This window comes from Petromyzon marinus, chromosome 36 (assembly GCF_048934315.1).
Source record: "Petromyzon marinus isolate PM22_M1 ecotype Great Lakes invasive population chromosome 36, UKy_Petmar_22M1.pri1.0, whole genome shotgun sequence".
NCBI classification, from domain to species: Eukaryota; Metazoa; Chordata; class Hyperoartia; order Petromyzontiformes; family Petromyzontidae; genus Petromyzon; species Petromyzon marinus.
Genome location: NC_133702.1, coordinates 13,427,093 through 13,441,647, shown reverse-complemented (window position 1 = coordinate 13,441,647; position 14,555 = coordinate 13,427,093). Strand labels below are relative to the sequence as shown.

At 47.6% G+C, this 14,555-nt stretch overlaps 1 protein-coding gene and 1 long non-coding RNA gene across 2 annotated transcripts in view; one reads left to right on the top strand and one right to left on the bottom strand.

Annotated features, from left to right (window-relative positions):
• LOC142905338 (uncharacterized) overlaps positions 1 to 4,052 on the bottom strand; it is a 28,893-nt gene extending 24,841 nt beyond the window's left edge. The window contains exons 1-2 of the mRNA XM_076072138.1: positions 3,022 to 4,052; positions 1,147 to 1,242 (exon numbers count right to left, since the gene is read on the bottom strand). Of these exons, the coding sequence (XP_075928253.1) occupies positions 1,147 to 1,242; positions 3,022 to 4,052 (1,127 nt within the window). The remainder of the gene's footprint in view (positions 1 to 1,146; positions 1,243 to 3,021) is intronic.
• Positions 4,053 to 4,295: 243 nt separating this feature from the next.
• Positions 4,296 to 7,476, top strand: LOC142930101 (uncharacterized). Its single transcript, XR_012946064.1, has 2 exons — positions 4,296 to 4,384; positions 6,636 to 7,476. It is a non-coding gene; the product is annotated as an uncharacterized LOC142930101 (long non-coding RNA).
• Positions 7,477 to 14,555: the final 7,079 nt, after the last annotated feature.

The following is a 14,555-nucleotide window of genomic DNA, read 5'->3' as shown; positions in this document are numbered from 1 at the left end:
ACGTTTCCTCCACCTTTCTCATCCCACTGATCACAGCAAACTTCCACCGCATCCTACTGAGTTCAACTCACAACGACCTCTACCCATCGCCGGCACCGGCTTCTGGATGAGTGCGTTTCTCTGTAGCTGTACCAGTCAGCAGCCGTCTGGAGCTCTCTCTGTATCTCCCACTGGTGCACACGCAGCAGCAACTAAGAAGCAGACTCTAACCCATCCAGGCTCTCATCTGTCCAGGATCTCACCTGGTTGAGGCTCTCACCTGCCCAGGCTCTCACTTGTCGACGCTCTCAATATTAGCATGCATCATAATAATTTTTGTTGCGGGAGCCCAGACGTGTTAACTCAAGAGAAGTTTACAGCTTGCACAATTCACAAACATCGTTCAATGGTCACATACAAAGAACGGTCCGCGTTAATCACGATCAGCTGATTAGTTGCGACGTTCGAAGGAGGGCAAATGTTCTCGAGGTTAGGAAGGCGCTGCTCCATGTGAAGATGTCATATTTACGAGCATCCAAAGAAAATTGAAAATACACCGCCCACAAATACTGCACTGCGTGTAAGCAGTTAAATGTCCAAGGTCGAAATATGACGGTCGTATATGCGACATGGTAATATGGCATTGCTGTAGATTGTCCAAATAAGAGCCACAGTAATGTGGTTCTATTTTGTTTAACATTTTTTCACCGGCATATGCATTGCTGCATATATCACGATATATTTTTTTCAGGACACTTTAAACGTGCAGTTTAGATTAATATCCTCAAATCCCGTTGAGCTGAAGGGAGGGACGCGGTAGCGTGGTAGCCTGACTGGTGTGGTGCCCTGCAGAAATGAATGTACGTATGTGTGGTGGACTTATTTCACACCATACGTACCCAACCAAGATAATCGAATGTGCAGGAGAAGGATAACAATCTAAACACAAAAATAAATTCTGAAGAAATTAGTTGTCAATATTATTTAAAAGTGCATAGCTCCAGTTGTTTCCTAATATCGGAAGGAAGAGTGTTCCAGACGGCCGCAGAAGGGCATTTGAAAGTGTGCGGTGCCGTGACCACACCCCATCTGCATAATCGCGAGGGACCCCCACTGGCCCTTGGGATCCGGCCGCTTGATGGAATTGGGCGATAGGGAATATACCACCTCAGGATGGACGAGATGATCTTCGTCATCTCCTCCTTGGTCTCGTGCCACATGGTTGCGCACAAGTAGATCTTCACCCTCTCTTGCTTGTGGTTGCTAGAGGATACAACGAGAAGATGAAATCATGTTCACATTGAGAGAGGGAATCGCAGAGCGCGGTTCTCTGTTTTATGCATTGGGAATATTGTGGGATGGACATATTTCAGTCTGTAGAACAGAAGGGCAAACGTCACAAATCGTCATCATTAGGAAATAAATTCAGAAAGAAAAAAATCCTGCTTTGATTACAATGCTCATACTTAACCTCCGACACTCAAAACACAAAACATAGACAAATGGATCGATCAGACTAACACAAACTAAAAACAAAGATCGCCCATAGAGCCTTGAGAGACTGTTGGGGCAAGGGCTGTTAGCGACTAGCACCGATGAAGCGGGAAACGGGACTTGAGGGAGTTTATGGCCAGTCACACAGACACACACCTAGTCACACAGACACACACCTTGTCACACAGACACCTAATCACACTTACACCTCGTCACATAAATACAGCAAACAAAAAGAGTTCCCCTGTCTAGCCTGAACAAACTGTTGGGGGACGTGCTGATAGCGAGCACCTATGAAGGCCGGCACTGCACACAAGCGGGTGGGTGGCCAACACCACGCCCGGCCGCCTCCCCAGTGGTGATGTTTACACACCACACCAGTTACTAATTTGAGCAAGGGGAGGCCATGACCTATTCACACACACCTACTCACAGAGACACCTAGTCACACACACACTTACTCACAGAGACACCTAGTCACACACACACACACCTACTCACAGAGACACCTAGTCACACACACACACCTACTCACAGAGACACCTAGTCACACACACACATCTACTCACAGAGACACCTAGTCACACACACACACCTACTCACAGAGACACCTAGTCACACACACACCTACTCACAGAGACACCTAGTCACACACACACACACCTACTCACAGAGACACCTAGTCACACACACACCTACTAACAGAGACACCTAGTCACACACACACACCTACTCACAGAGACACCTAGTCACACACACACACCTACTCACAGAGACACCTAGTCACACACACACCTACTAACAGAGACACCTAGTCACACACACACACCTACTCACAGAGACACCTAGTCACACAACCGCCATTCGCCACTAAGTGGCGGTGACGTCACCACGACGCTTGTGCCAGGCCATGTGCACCTTGAGGCCACGTAAAGTGTTGAACGCCCGCTGGCAGGAGGTCACGGGGCAGACCCAGGTGCTACGGGTCGACTGACTGAGATGACTGGCTGATGCACCACCTGTGCCAACCTGCTATGCTTTAGCCACACGGCGCTCGGCTTGTTGTTGTGAGCGTCGCTCCTCCGCCCTCCGTTGTTGTTGGAGGGCGACTGCCTCCAACTGCCCAGTAGCATCCTTCACGAGCCTCCTCCACAGAGGCCGATCTTGACACCGCTGGTACCAGTCATCGGCAAGTCCACTCAGCTCCACGTCCCCCTGTACCACATCACTCCATCTCTTCTCTAGCCCGTACCGCGCCCGCCTAGCCCCCTCGATCTGGCCGAACAAAAGCTGTTTCGGCATGCGGTGGCTGGGCATGCGGGTTACATGAACCAACCTAGTCACACACACACACCTACTCACAGAGACACCTAGTCACACACACACACCTACTCACAGAGACACCTAGTCACACACACACACACCTACTCACAGAGACACCTAGTCACACACACACACCTAGCACCTAGTCACAAATTACTCATAGTCACACACGCTCATAGTCACACACGCAAGTCCAATACACCGCACCAACACCAACATACGAACCTCCTCTCCTCCAGCACCACCACCTCCTCCTGCTGCTGCTGCCGCCGGTTGAGCAGCAGCCCCGCGACGAGACACGCAGGCTGTGGGGTGCGGCGCACGAAGAGCTCGCGTGTGCGCTCCATGCGCCTCGCGTCATCTGGGCGCAACGCGGGCGCCGCCGCCAGCAGCAGCGCCGCCAACCACAGAGCCCCGGCGCCGAACGTGGCCACGGCGTCCACCGCGGAGTCCTCGCCGGCGCCTAAGAACGAGCAGACTGCGGCGGCCGTGCGGTCGTAGAAGAGTGAGGCGGTTGCGGGCGTCGTCCGCTCGGAGCCGTTCCACCGTCGGATCGACTCGCAGTCGTAGCGAGAGTCGCCCGAGGCGTCGAGCGCGAGGTGGAGGGCGAAGACGACCGCCAGGGCGGCGGGCGTGGCGAGGCAGAGCGGCGTGGCGAAGCAGCTCCCCTGCTGGCGGATCTTGCAGGCGGCGTTCGCGAGCCACTTGCAGAGGATGGAGGCGCCCGCCTGCACGCCCAGCAGAGCCAGGGCGAGCGCAATGCTCTCGCGGTGTTCCGCGATGCCGCCGATGGCGCTGAAGCTCCTCCACTCGCCCTCGACGCCCGCATCCAGCAGCACGACCGCCACGATGATGAGCGTGCGCACGAGCGTGCCGTAGAACTCGGCGAGGTTCCGCGATTCGCCGATGGCGTCGCGGAATTCCCGGAGCCAACCGGCGGGCAGGAAGTTCTCCCACCACGACAGGGACACGAGCAGCAGGCTCAGCAGCAGCAGCGCCAGGTGCGCGAACCTTCTTGCCTCCGTGGAGCCATCGTCGGGCGCCACCAACGCCGCCTTGGCGACCGACAGTGCTAAGGCGACGAGACAGCAGCAGAGGGAGGCCAGACTCAGGAGCTTGGACGTCCGGGGCGGCTTCCTGCGTCCCGTCCACCTGCCGGCGAACTGCAGCGAGCTCGGCACCAGGGTGACACCGTTGAGGAGGAGGATGCTGCTGAGAAGGTTCGCCGACTCCGCCGGGAGGACGACGATGGCCATGAGCGCCGCTCCGAGGCCGATGAAGCCTTCCAGCAGGCAATTCTGGGTGACGGCCAAACAAACTCAAGGACATTGAGACTTAAAGAGATTGAGGATTGTTGGAATGGTGAAACACACGCCAAACAAACGCCGGGGCTATCGTGGTTCTTTTTTTAAAGGCCTAATTGTCGTCTTTGTACAAAACAGGTGACAACTGCGCTGGCCAACGTTGGTGAGGCTTGGGAAAAAATCAACCCCCACTGATGGACATGGCCCAACGTGGATTAACGACAACAACAAGACCTCCTTAAAAGGAATGCATACATCAAGGCCCCGCAGAGTTTGTTATTAAGGTTGTTATTGTTTCTAGCTTTGAAGCTTTCGTGACTGCAAGGATCCATACTCTTCGGTTCTATTTGGTAAAGTCACGTAGGTAAAAAATAAAAACAAAAATCACGACGTTTCGGCCACAACACAAGTGGCCTTCATCAGGTGAAGGGGACCGTACTGTCACGAGGACAGCGTTGGAGTGAAGACAGTCCAGCCCAGGTCGCGTCCTTTTAAGCTGTGTGGGAGGACACAAAACGCTTTGGGAAAGGAATTAGCATAAAATTACCGTAAAGTGCAATAGGACCGGCAAGGAGGGGGGGAGAGGGGGAGGGGAGTGTGAAGGGGAATGACCGTAACGTAGAGGACCGGCACGGGGGAGGGGGGTTTACAAATGTGGTGTGAAGTGAAATAAGCTGCAATGAAAGTTCTGTATATCACTACTTGGATAAATATACTGTACCATTGAATTCAGTTTAATGTTTGGTATGATTTAGAACATCTTTCCAATGATTGCTTAATTTGAAACCATCTTCTTGGTTGAAATTGTTTCTGTGTTTGTAAATCTGAATTGCCTCGTGGATAAATCTCTGATGAAAACCCGTGGCTTTACAAAGGACCTTAGTATCGGAGAAAATGCTATCGTGATCACCCACAGCGTTGTAACAGTGGTCAGCTACGGCAGAAGAATTCGTTCTACCGTGTTTCAAATCTAATGTGTGCTCGCGAATTCGGTCAGAGACACGTCGTTTCGTCTCCCCGATATAGCAATCACCACAAGTGCAGCTCAATTTGTAAACCCCGGGGTACTAAATCATACCAAACATTAAACTAATTTCAATGGTAGTATATTTATCCAAGTAGTGATATACAGAACTTTCATTGCAGCTTATTTCACTTCAAACCACATTTGTAAACTCCCCTCCCCCTCCCCCCCGTGCCGGTCCTCTACGTTACGGTCATTCCCCTTCACACTCCCCTCCCCCTCTCCCCCCTCCTTGCCGGTCCTCTTGCACTTTACGGTCAATTTATGCTTATTCCTTCGTCAAAGCGTTTTGTGTCCTCCCACACAGCTTTAAAGGACGCGACCTGGGCTGGACTGTCTTCATTCCAACGCTGTCTTCGTGACAGTACGGTCCCCTTCACCTGATGAAGGCCACTTGTGTTGTGGTCGAAACGTCGTGATTTTTGTTGTTTTATTTTTTACCTACGTGACTTTACCGAATAGATCCAAAGAGTATGCTGTTGTTGTTAATTGGCCTTGGGCACCACTGCCAACGCAGCTGCAGCATCCCCAACATACTCTTTCCACATTTTGTATGTCCAGCAATGGATTGTCAAATGACTCCGTGAATGATATTCATTGTTTCATTTTTATTAGTGACATAGACGCGATGTTGCTGCTGCGAGGTAATGGTCAGCACAGTCGACGTGCAATTCCTTAGGCCGCCGGGTCTATCTCCCAGTGCGGCAGCTGAAATAAACGGGCGAGTTTGTGACCTCTCCTCGCTCTGCCCACCCAGAACCAAGGGAGGGCGGGGGGGGGGGGTCTAGCAGAATCATTTACATTTATACTTGAGGAATGCGATGAGCTATACAACTCTTTTTCTTAGATGTCCATTCGAGGTGGGTCAGATCGTTACAACAACAAACAATACAAAAAACACGTAAGTGTAAAGTATGGGAAAGATAAGCAAATCACTTATAAACAGGATTTACAAAAAAACTTTACTTTAGCAGGTAAAGTCCACTGAGCTATTAGCTTCTTTTTCAGAAGCCATAAACGATAGCTCAACGAAGTGGCTTATCACGTGGACATTTATAGCAGCCAAATACTCCACCCAGGGAGAATATGCACACTCCAAATATACAGGCATCAGAGTCCGGATCGAAATCACGACCTGTATACTAGGATAGGAATATAACATCTCGCCATTGTGGTGACCCATTCGCTTCCTCTTCCCTCCCCTCGCCCCTCAACTCCGTCTCTTTCTTCTTTTTATAGCTCTTCCGTTACCCCTAAGTATGCCTCTATCACTCTCACTCATTCCTCAATCCTTGTAACATGCCCGTGTACACTAGATCATTCCATTCTGTAATTGTTATGCAAGCTACATCATAGAGTGCATGGGGAGAAGGCGCTCTATAGAAATATAACTTAGATTAGACATGGGCTTGCAGCGTGGACAAGTAGGGCAGCACGCGTTGACAGAGCAACTTCAAGACTGCACCTTTGCCTTGTCCTCTGTCCGTCTTTGTCTCTCTGAATCTTACCAGAGCGATCATCATCCGATTGGAGACATCGGAGTTCTTGAAGGCGAGCCGGAGGCCGCAGTGGATGGAGCTGAAGATGTTGGGGAGGACGAGAACGAAGGCGAGGACCCAGGAATAGAACTGGTTCTGGTCGAGCTCGCCGGCCTGCCTGGCGACCCTCTTCATCTCGGCCAAGTACACCAGGCTCAGTTGCATTCCACCACATTGCACACGCGAGACAGAAAAAAGCGTCACGATACTCTGCGCATCCTATCTACATAGGGAATCCTCGTTGAGCGTGCGGCATTCACTCTCCGCGTCTTCTGCTTTCACGCAATTTATATTTTATGGAAGGTTTTTCGTTAAACGCGCACTGCGCCTGCTATAACGCGAGTCTAGTATGTGACAGACTTCTAGCTATAACGTGAATCTTGCTTGTGGCACACTGCTCGCTATACATGTGCAGTTAACCCTCCTCAGATTTCTGGCAACTGCCTGATGATGCTGGCTGTAACTCCCAGCGAGGCGTCCATACCCAGTTGGTGAATGTGGGTGGATCATTCTCGAACAACAACAACAACCACACCAATGGTGCTCAATGTCAATCAATAAATCAATGCTCCTGCTGCTGCTGAAGCAGTAATACACATTGATTGGCTGCACATTTGTTCAGTGACAACCTCATTAATTAAGTATGGCTTAAGTGAGATATATCTCGTCTATGTACACGGGTGTGCCTGTGTGTATCCGCAACATCTGAAAGGCATTGCTGTGTCAGCGGTTATGGTGAGGGCAGTGTAAAGTATTTCATGGCATGACAAAAAAATAAATATGCTTACAGAATACAATAAAACCCACAGACCGAGACGTCCCACAGGTTGTCGTCGATGAGACTAAGAATAATAGCAACTGAGATGCCGACTACATGAACACGATGTGAGGGTTGAGGTGACGAGATGTTATCTCGCTCGTCTGGTCCACAGGAGCTCGTGGGTTCGATCCCGTCCCTGACGATGCCTATTTTATATTTATAGTCTGCGTGGTCTCTCTCTCCCCGTGGTCGTGTGGATTTTTCGCTGGATCCCCCAATTTTTCTCTCCACATTTAGAATCAACATCACGTGTTCAGAGTATTTAACTGCTATACATTTCCAAGTGATGATGATACATCACTAAGTTGAGCTATCATTTGTGGCCAGGTCGCTCATGACATTTGTATTCTATGCAACTCAGTGGGCTTTACCTAGTAAAATAAAAATTTGTTTTAGTTTTTTTCATATCGAGGGCATGTGTGTATATATCTTGAGCTTCTTTCCCACTGTAAGTAGCCAACCGTGCTAATCGGAGGTGTGGGAAACGAATCGCGTGATCGTGCAGCAATGAGGTGAGGCTGGGGAGAGAGGTGAGGGAGTTCCTCCTCCTTTCTCCTCACCTTGCTGAGCACCGCCGTTCCGAACACGGCGAGGAAGAGCAGTGTCAGGAGGATAAACCTGAGAACCCGAAGACCCCGAGTTGAGGACTCCTCCTCATCGATGTCTGGGCGAATGTTGAACCTGTCCCAGGATCTACGGTGGAAACAGACGTTCGGTCGAGTCACAGTGAATGTTGTGTTGCGAAATTGCTCTCCTTAATCAGCTGCTGCTGTTGCTGAAGCTGCAGTAATGCATTAGATCTTTTGTTCACGTAACAACTTTTTTAATTGGTTGCGTTAGGTGGAGGAAGCTTTGCGACACGACATTTTACACATACGATCTGACCCGAAAATCGATTACGAAGCACGATAAGTGGTCGCAACAGTCTACACTTTGCTAGATTCAGTCGAATAACTTCAGAGCTTTAATCGACGATATTCGTTGCCAATAGGAAGAAGACGTTGACGAAGCAAATGGAGAGGAGGGCAAAAAAACAACCCTCTTATAATTGTGCAAAGGAGACTGGATCGGTGGACGCTGGGCATTGCACGAAGAGGCAAGGAGAGGAAGACCATGCGTGACCATTCTGGTCAGCGTGGACTGGGGAAGATGCCACTTTGTGACCAATGCTCACCCATGCCTGAGAGGAAATTGACATCTCCTGTCGCCGAGTCTGGAGCGATGGCAACCTCTGAGACATTGATCCCAGACGATGGTGACTCAAGCAGCTTGAGCGACGCATTCTGGGGCATTGCTTCGCTTTGCCAGAAACTGGTTGGCTATTAAAGCTAAACATAAGAGGGTCGGTTTTATTACGTAATTGTTTTTAAATATACATTTTAGTTTGTCGCCTACGATCGAATCACCCACCTGTTTGCTGGTGCTGCTGAAGTAACCAGGTTCACAGGGCAGTTGGCTGACCATGATTTGTCTCACGCACGCAGTAACTCCATTATATGTTTTGACGAAAACTTACCAGTGTCTTCAATGCCACCAATTGGGGGTGATACGGAATTCGCCAAAATGTTATTTGCGTGTTTGTCCATTGCCGTTTCATTTGAATCTCGCCCCTCATTCGAGGCTAATCGACGCAGACAATGAACATAATCGAGGGATGCTGCAGTGTTTGCGATTCTCCCGTTGCGGCAGCTGGCCTCTGTCCAACCAGCAGTTCAAGTCGATCGACTGATCGCATGTGGTGGGTTGAAGTGTGGGTACCCCCACCCATTCAATACGTCATTTAGGCCCGTCTCGAAGAGTGGGCCGCATACAACCCTAGCGGGGGCCCATAGGACTCCCCGTGGTGAAGGGAGGCGCTGCCACCAGCAACACCACGGTGGCGAGATGTTATCTCCCTCGCCTAGTATGTAGGAGGTCGTGTATTCGATCCCGACCCTGACGCCTATTGCATATTTGGAGTTTGCATGTCCTCTCTCGCTGTCTCCCCATGGCCATGTATTTTTTTGCGGGTCCTCCGAGTTTTCCCTCCACATTTGGAATAAAAATCACGCGTTTAGAGTATTTGGCTGCTATAAATTCCCACATGATGAGCCATTTGTTTGAGCTATCATTTGTGGCCAGGTCGCATGTGAAAATAGCTTTACAGCACAGTGGGCATTACTTGGGCGAGAACATTCCACAAAGCACCGTGAGAGATGACACCGACTTGAGGCAGTGTTCATCCAGCAGTGGATGAATCAATGCTGATGCTCACGATTATTGATGGCGGTTGTGGTGGTTGTGGGGGTGGTTGTGGTGTAGGGAGTGGTAGTGTGGTAGTTAGCACGCTAGCACGCTAACTACCACTCGTACAGACGATTATCTGTATCAGTCCTAGGCCTCCCCTAGGTCGACTCAACCTCAAATGAGTACATTTTTGTAAAAATCGCCACAAAGGAGATAAAAGCGGCCGAGCGTGGAGCTGGCCACCCACTCCCGAGTGTGCCATTCCAACCTTAATAGGTGCTCGATAACAGCATTTGGGCCAACAGTCTGTTAAAGCTATGAGGTGGATCTGTTTCTTTTGCGGTGGTTATGGTGTTAGTGTTGTTGGTACTGTGTTGTTGATAGTGGTGGTTGTTATGGTGCTGGTTTTGGTTGTGGTGATTGCGGTGGTGGTGAAACGTTAACTTACTTCTCGCATTGGGTTTGGGGCTCCACTTCTTCTGATTGTGCTTTCCTCTGCACGTCCCTGCGTTCGTCCGCACACGGGCAGTCGCATTTCCATTCAACAGCTCCCGCCTCTCCTTTCTCTGGTGGCTTTAAGGACTTCGGTGATGCTTGAGGCTTCGTCATCGCCCGTCTACGCGTTTGGGAGCTCAAATGCCGGTGGTGGTAGAGTCTCCCTCTCGGGTCTCCCTTCAATAATCATTAAACCCCTACCTGTCTGCGATGAGCTGTGGCGTGATTAATGGACATAACTCATCTGTAGAGCTCAACTGAGAGTCGTTGAGACAATCAGCCCAATAGTTTTATCTTTGAGATGCGATTGTGTTGATACGCTACACTCTTACAACGTGTATTATAATTGTCACACGAACTAGCGATAATAATTATTATGAAATTGGCAAGATTCATAGTTCATAGTTCATTTTTTTTGGTATAGCCCTGTGAGCCATTCGGCTCTTGAATCGGGTGCAACCGCAACAAACAAAAAACATGAACAAGAAAACATCTTAAAGTGATTATGTGACTGTGCAAACAGAAAATACAGGAAAAAAATATCAAAATATTCCTGAAATAGCACCGTACACCAACGCTGTGTGCAAAAATCCCAGTGGGATGCAAGTCAAATAACAACAACAACCACAAGACAACTAAGATTAAGGCCATCAGTCTAACTCCGTACTACAATAAACAAAAACATGGCCAAAACAAAAAAAAACGTTTCGAAATCACCAAAAATAAAAGCCATAAATCCAATGTAACAGTGATCATAGGGACTGTGACCGAATTTTTAACAATAAACTACATAAATAAATTATAACACCAAAATCTAGAGCGATATTTTAGGCCACTGAATAGTGGCAGCTAGGGTTGTACAACTCCTCTAGAGCAGTTTTGAGTGAAGATCTCATAGGTAGTGATTCAAGTTGCAGTTTATTGGCAACAGCATTCCAGACCCTGGGGGCATCAATAGCAAAGACCCTTCCTCCAGTTTTTGTACGGCAATAGGGAATGTGAAGCTGGTAAATGAGCGAAGACCTGAGGTCAAATTTGTTCTTTGAAACAGAGAGGAGATCCAGTAGGTAGTCTGCGGAATTTTTTGTAAGTACATCGTGAATAAATAAGATCTGGTTCACAAGTCGTCGAACATTAAGAGATGATAAGTTTGACCCAATGTAGAGATCAGTGGTGAGTCCTATATGGGCAGTTCAATGCAAATCTTAAGGCCGAGTGATAGATGGAATCAAGCTTCTTCAGTACAGTACTTGGGGCTGATTTATACACGATGTCACAGTAGTCAAGTAGAGGCAGTATGGTAGCTTTTATCAATTCCAAACGGAACATTGGGGGGAAGCAGTGCTTGTGTCGATACAGAAAACCAATTTTTATTTTTGTCTTTTTACCAATATAATCAATGTGATCTTCAAAACTAAGTTTTGAATCCAGGATGACCCCAAGATACTTATAGATCTTGACTTGCTCTATTTGATAATTATTCAAGGAATGTAATTGGGGAAAAATAACTTCCTGCTTTAGTCCCGGAGAGAAGCATAGCACCTTGGTTTTGGAGGTATTCAGGACTAGTTTAAGAGAAACTAGCTGATGCTGTAGTTTGTTGAAATCACCCTGGAGCTTAGCAATCACGTCATCCGGAGAGCGGCCAGCAGTAATCAGTATCGTGTCATCTGCAAAAAGATTTACCCTGGAATGATCCAGTTCAGTGCCCAAGTCATTGACATAAAGAGAGAACAAGAGGGGGCCGAGGATGGAACCCTGTGGAACCCCTTTTGTTATCTTAACACTGTTTAACCTCCAACCATCTGTGAATACAGTTTGGGTGCGAGAAAATAGGTATTTTTTTAACCATTGTGCTGTGTTCTCGGAAAAACCGAGGCAACTTAGTTTACTAAGCAGGGTGTTGTGGTCAACTGTATCAAAAGCTTTGGACAGGTCAAGAAAAAGACAGGCACAGTACTGCTTATTATCAAGGCAATTGTAAATTTGATTCAAAGAGTCTAATGCAGCAGATGTGGTGCTGTATTTTTTCCGGAACCCAGATTGTTTTAGATGTAGTAGATTGTTGGTGGACAGGAAACTGCTAATTTGGTAGTTCAATAATTTTTCAAAAATTTTCATCAATGGGGACAAAATTGAGATAGGTCGGTAGTTATTGGGATCATCTTTAGGGCCCCCTTTGTGAAGTGGACGGACATAGGAATGTTTCCATTCTAGAGGAACTGATGCTTCTTTGATGGACAGGTTGAAAATATGGGCTATAGGTTTGTATATTAGGTGACCAACAGTTAGTAGAGCAAAGACGGGAAAACTATCTGCTCCGGTAGAGGAGGACCCTTTGAGGTAGGACAGTTGTTTCAGAACATTACTTTCATGGATTGGTTGGAAACTAAATTCGTTTAATGTTTGGACAGGGGTGTAGGAATTTGCAGGAGCAGGGGTGACTCCCAATACATTATCAAAAAGATTACCAGCTTCAGAAAAATGAAGGTTAAAATTGTCAACTATTTTTTTGGGATCTGAAAAATATTCCCCATTTCGGTGAAGCTTAACGGGCAGATTTTCTGTTTTGGATGCCTTTTCGATAGATTTGATTGTTTTCCAAAAAATCCTGGCATTTCCATGTGATTCCAGGAGAGTGGAGGAAAAATAGGCATTTTTTGCATGCCGTACTTTTTTACGCATCTATTCCTTAAAATCCTGTATTCTAGCCAGTCATTTACCAAATTACTTTTCTGAGCACATGTCCAAGCCTTGTCCCTAGTTTTCATGAGCTTTGTAATCAAAGGATCATACCATGGTGGGCGGTTGCCTTTAGTTTTAAATCTAACCAACGGAGCATGTTTGTTAAGAATTTGGAGAAACGTGTACCTGAAAGTCTCCCAAGCCGTAGTCAGCTTGGGGATATCACAGACCTTATCAATATCCGAGTGAAGCACATCATTTGTAAATGCCTGAGTGCTGAAGTGCCTCAAAGAGTGCTTCTCAACAAATTTAGGGGGGGCTTTTGGTCTGGCTGATGATCTCACACCAAAAATGAAGGAGTGATCACTAAGGTTATTACCCAGAACACCAGTCAGTGCGAAATTGTGAGGGGCATTTGTCAATAGGACGTCAAGCAGAGTTGACTCTCCCGGATTTTTTAGGTTGGGTCTTGTGGGGACATTTATTAATTGAAAAAAGTTAAATTCATCTGTAAAATTTGTGGCCACGGCCGGCGGGTTTAGCCAATTCCAATTTAGATCACCCACTAAAATTATTTCACTTTTAGGGAGGCCCCCAAAAAGCTCTCTCAGTGCCGATGCAGCTTCAACATCCTTCCCACAAGGCGGTCTATAGCAGCACACTACCAATATCTGTTGATTATTTGTGAGAGTTATTCTGAGAGCCAGACCATCAAAGCAAAATGTTTTAAACAAGGAGTGAGCTGGTGGACATGCAATAGTGTTACGAACATAGATGGCAATTCCACCTCCTTTAGATTCTCGGTCAAGCCGAAAAAGGTTGTAGTTTTCAATCGTAATCTGCAAGTCATTGACGGCAGGAGTGAGAAATGTTTCTGTTAGGCAAAAAATGTCCGGGTCAAGATTTGCCACTTCTAGTTTTAGTTGACTTAATTTAATCACAAGCCCTCTGATGTTGACATGTAGAACACCAACACCTTTCCTGCCAGAAAAATCTACAGAATTATACGAGCTCTTTTCATTTGGGCCAGGATGAAGCTCAATACCACCCAGGAATAAGAAAAGTAGAATTAACAGTTTGCATAAGTATTTTCTGTGAAAGGATGAAGAGCGGCGAACCTTGGACGATTAGCAGCAGCTCGCAGATGGTGTTGTTATTTTTAAGAGCAGAATGAAGTTTGGAAGGAGTGCTGGTGAAGTAATGGGACAAAGATAGGGTTTAAAAGGATACAATGATGGAGTGTAGAAGTGTCTATGAGCTGTTTCATTTGCAGGTGTAGTGGCAAATCGAGCAACAAGTATTGACGCAAAATAACGAGGGTAGCCGTTTGTAGAGTTGAGTGTGGCATTAGGTATGGCCGGGAGGGACAGCAGTAGGATACACAGCAGGAGAATTGCCATCTCTAAAATATCCGGGGTATACACAGATTTACACACAAGTGGAAATAGAAAAATATATATATTTGTAGGCCGAGGGTGAGAAAAACGTCTTGCCGCACTCGTCACACATGCACGGCTTCTCGCCCATGTGCTCCAGTGGTGAGGAAAGAAAGCATCTGACACTGAATGCAGATATTTCAACTGTCTACATACTTCTACAGAGGCATCAGCACTGAGCCCTCTAGGGAGCGGGGTACTAGTCTCAGATAGCGTGGTAGCACCACTGAT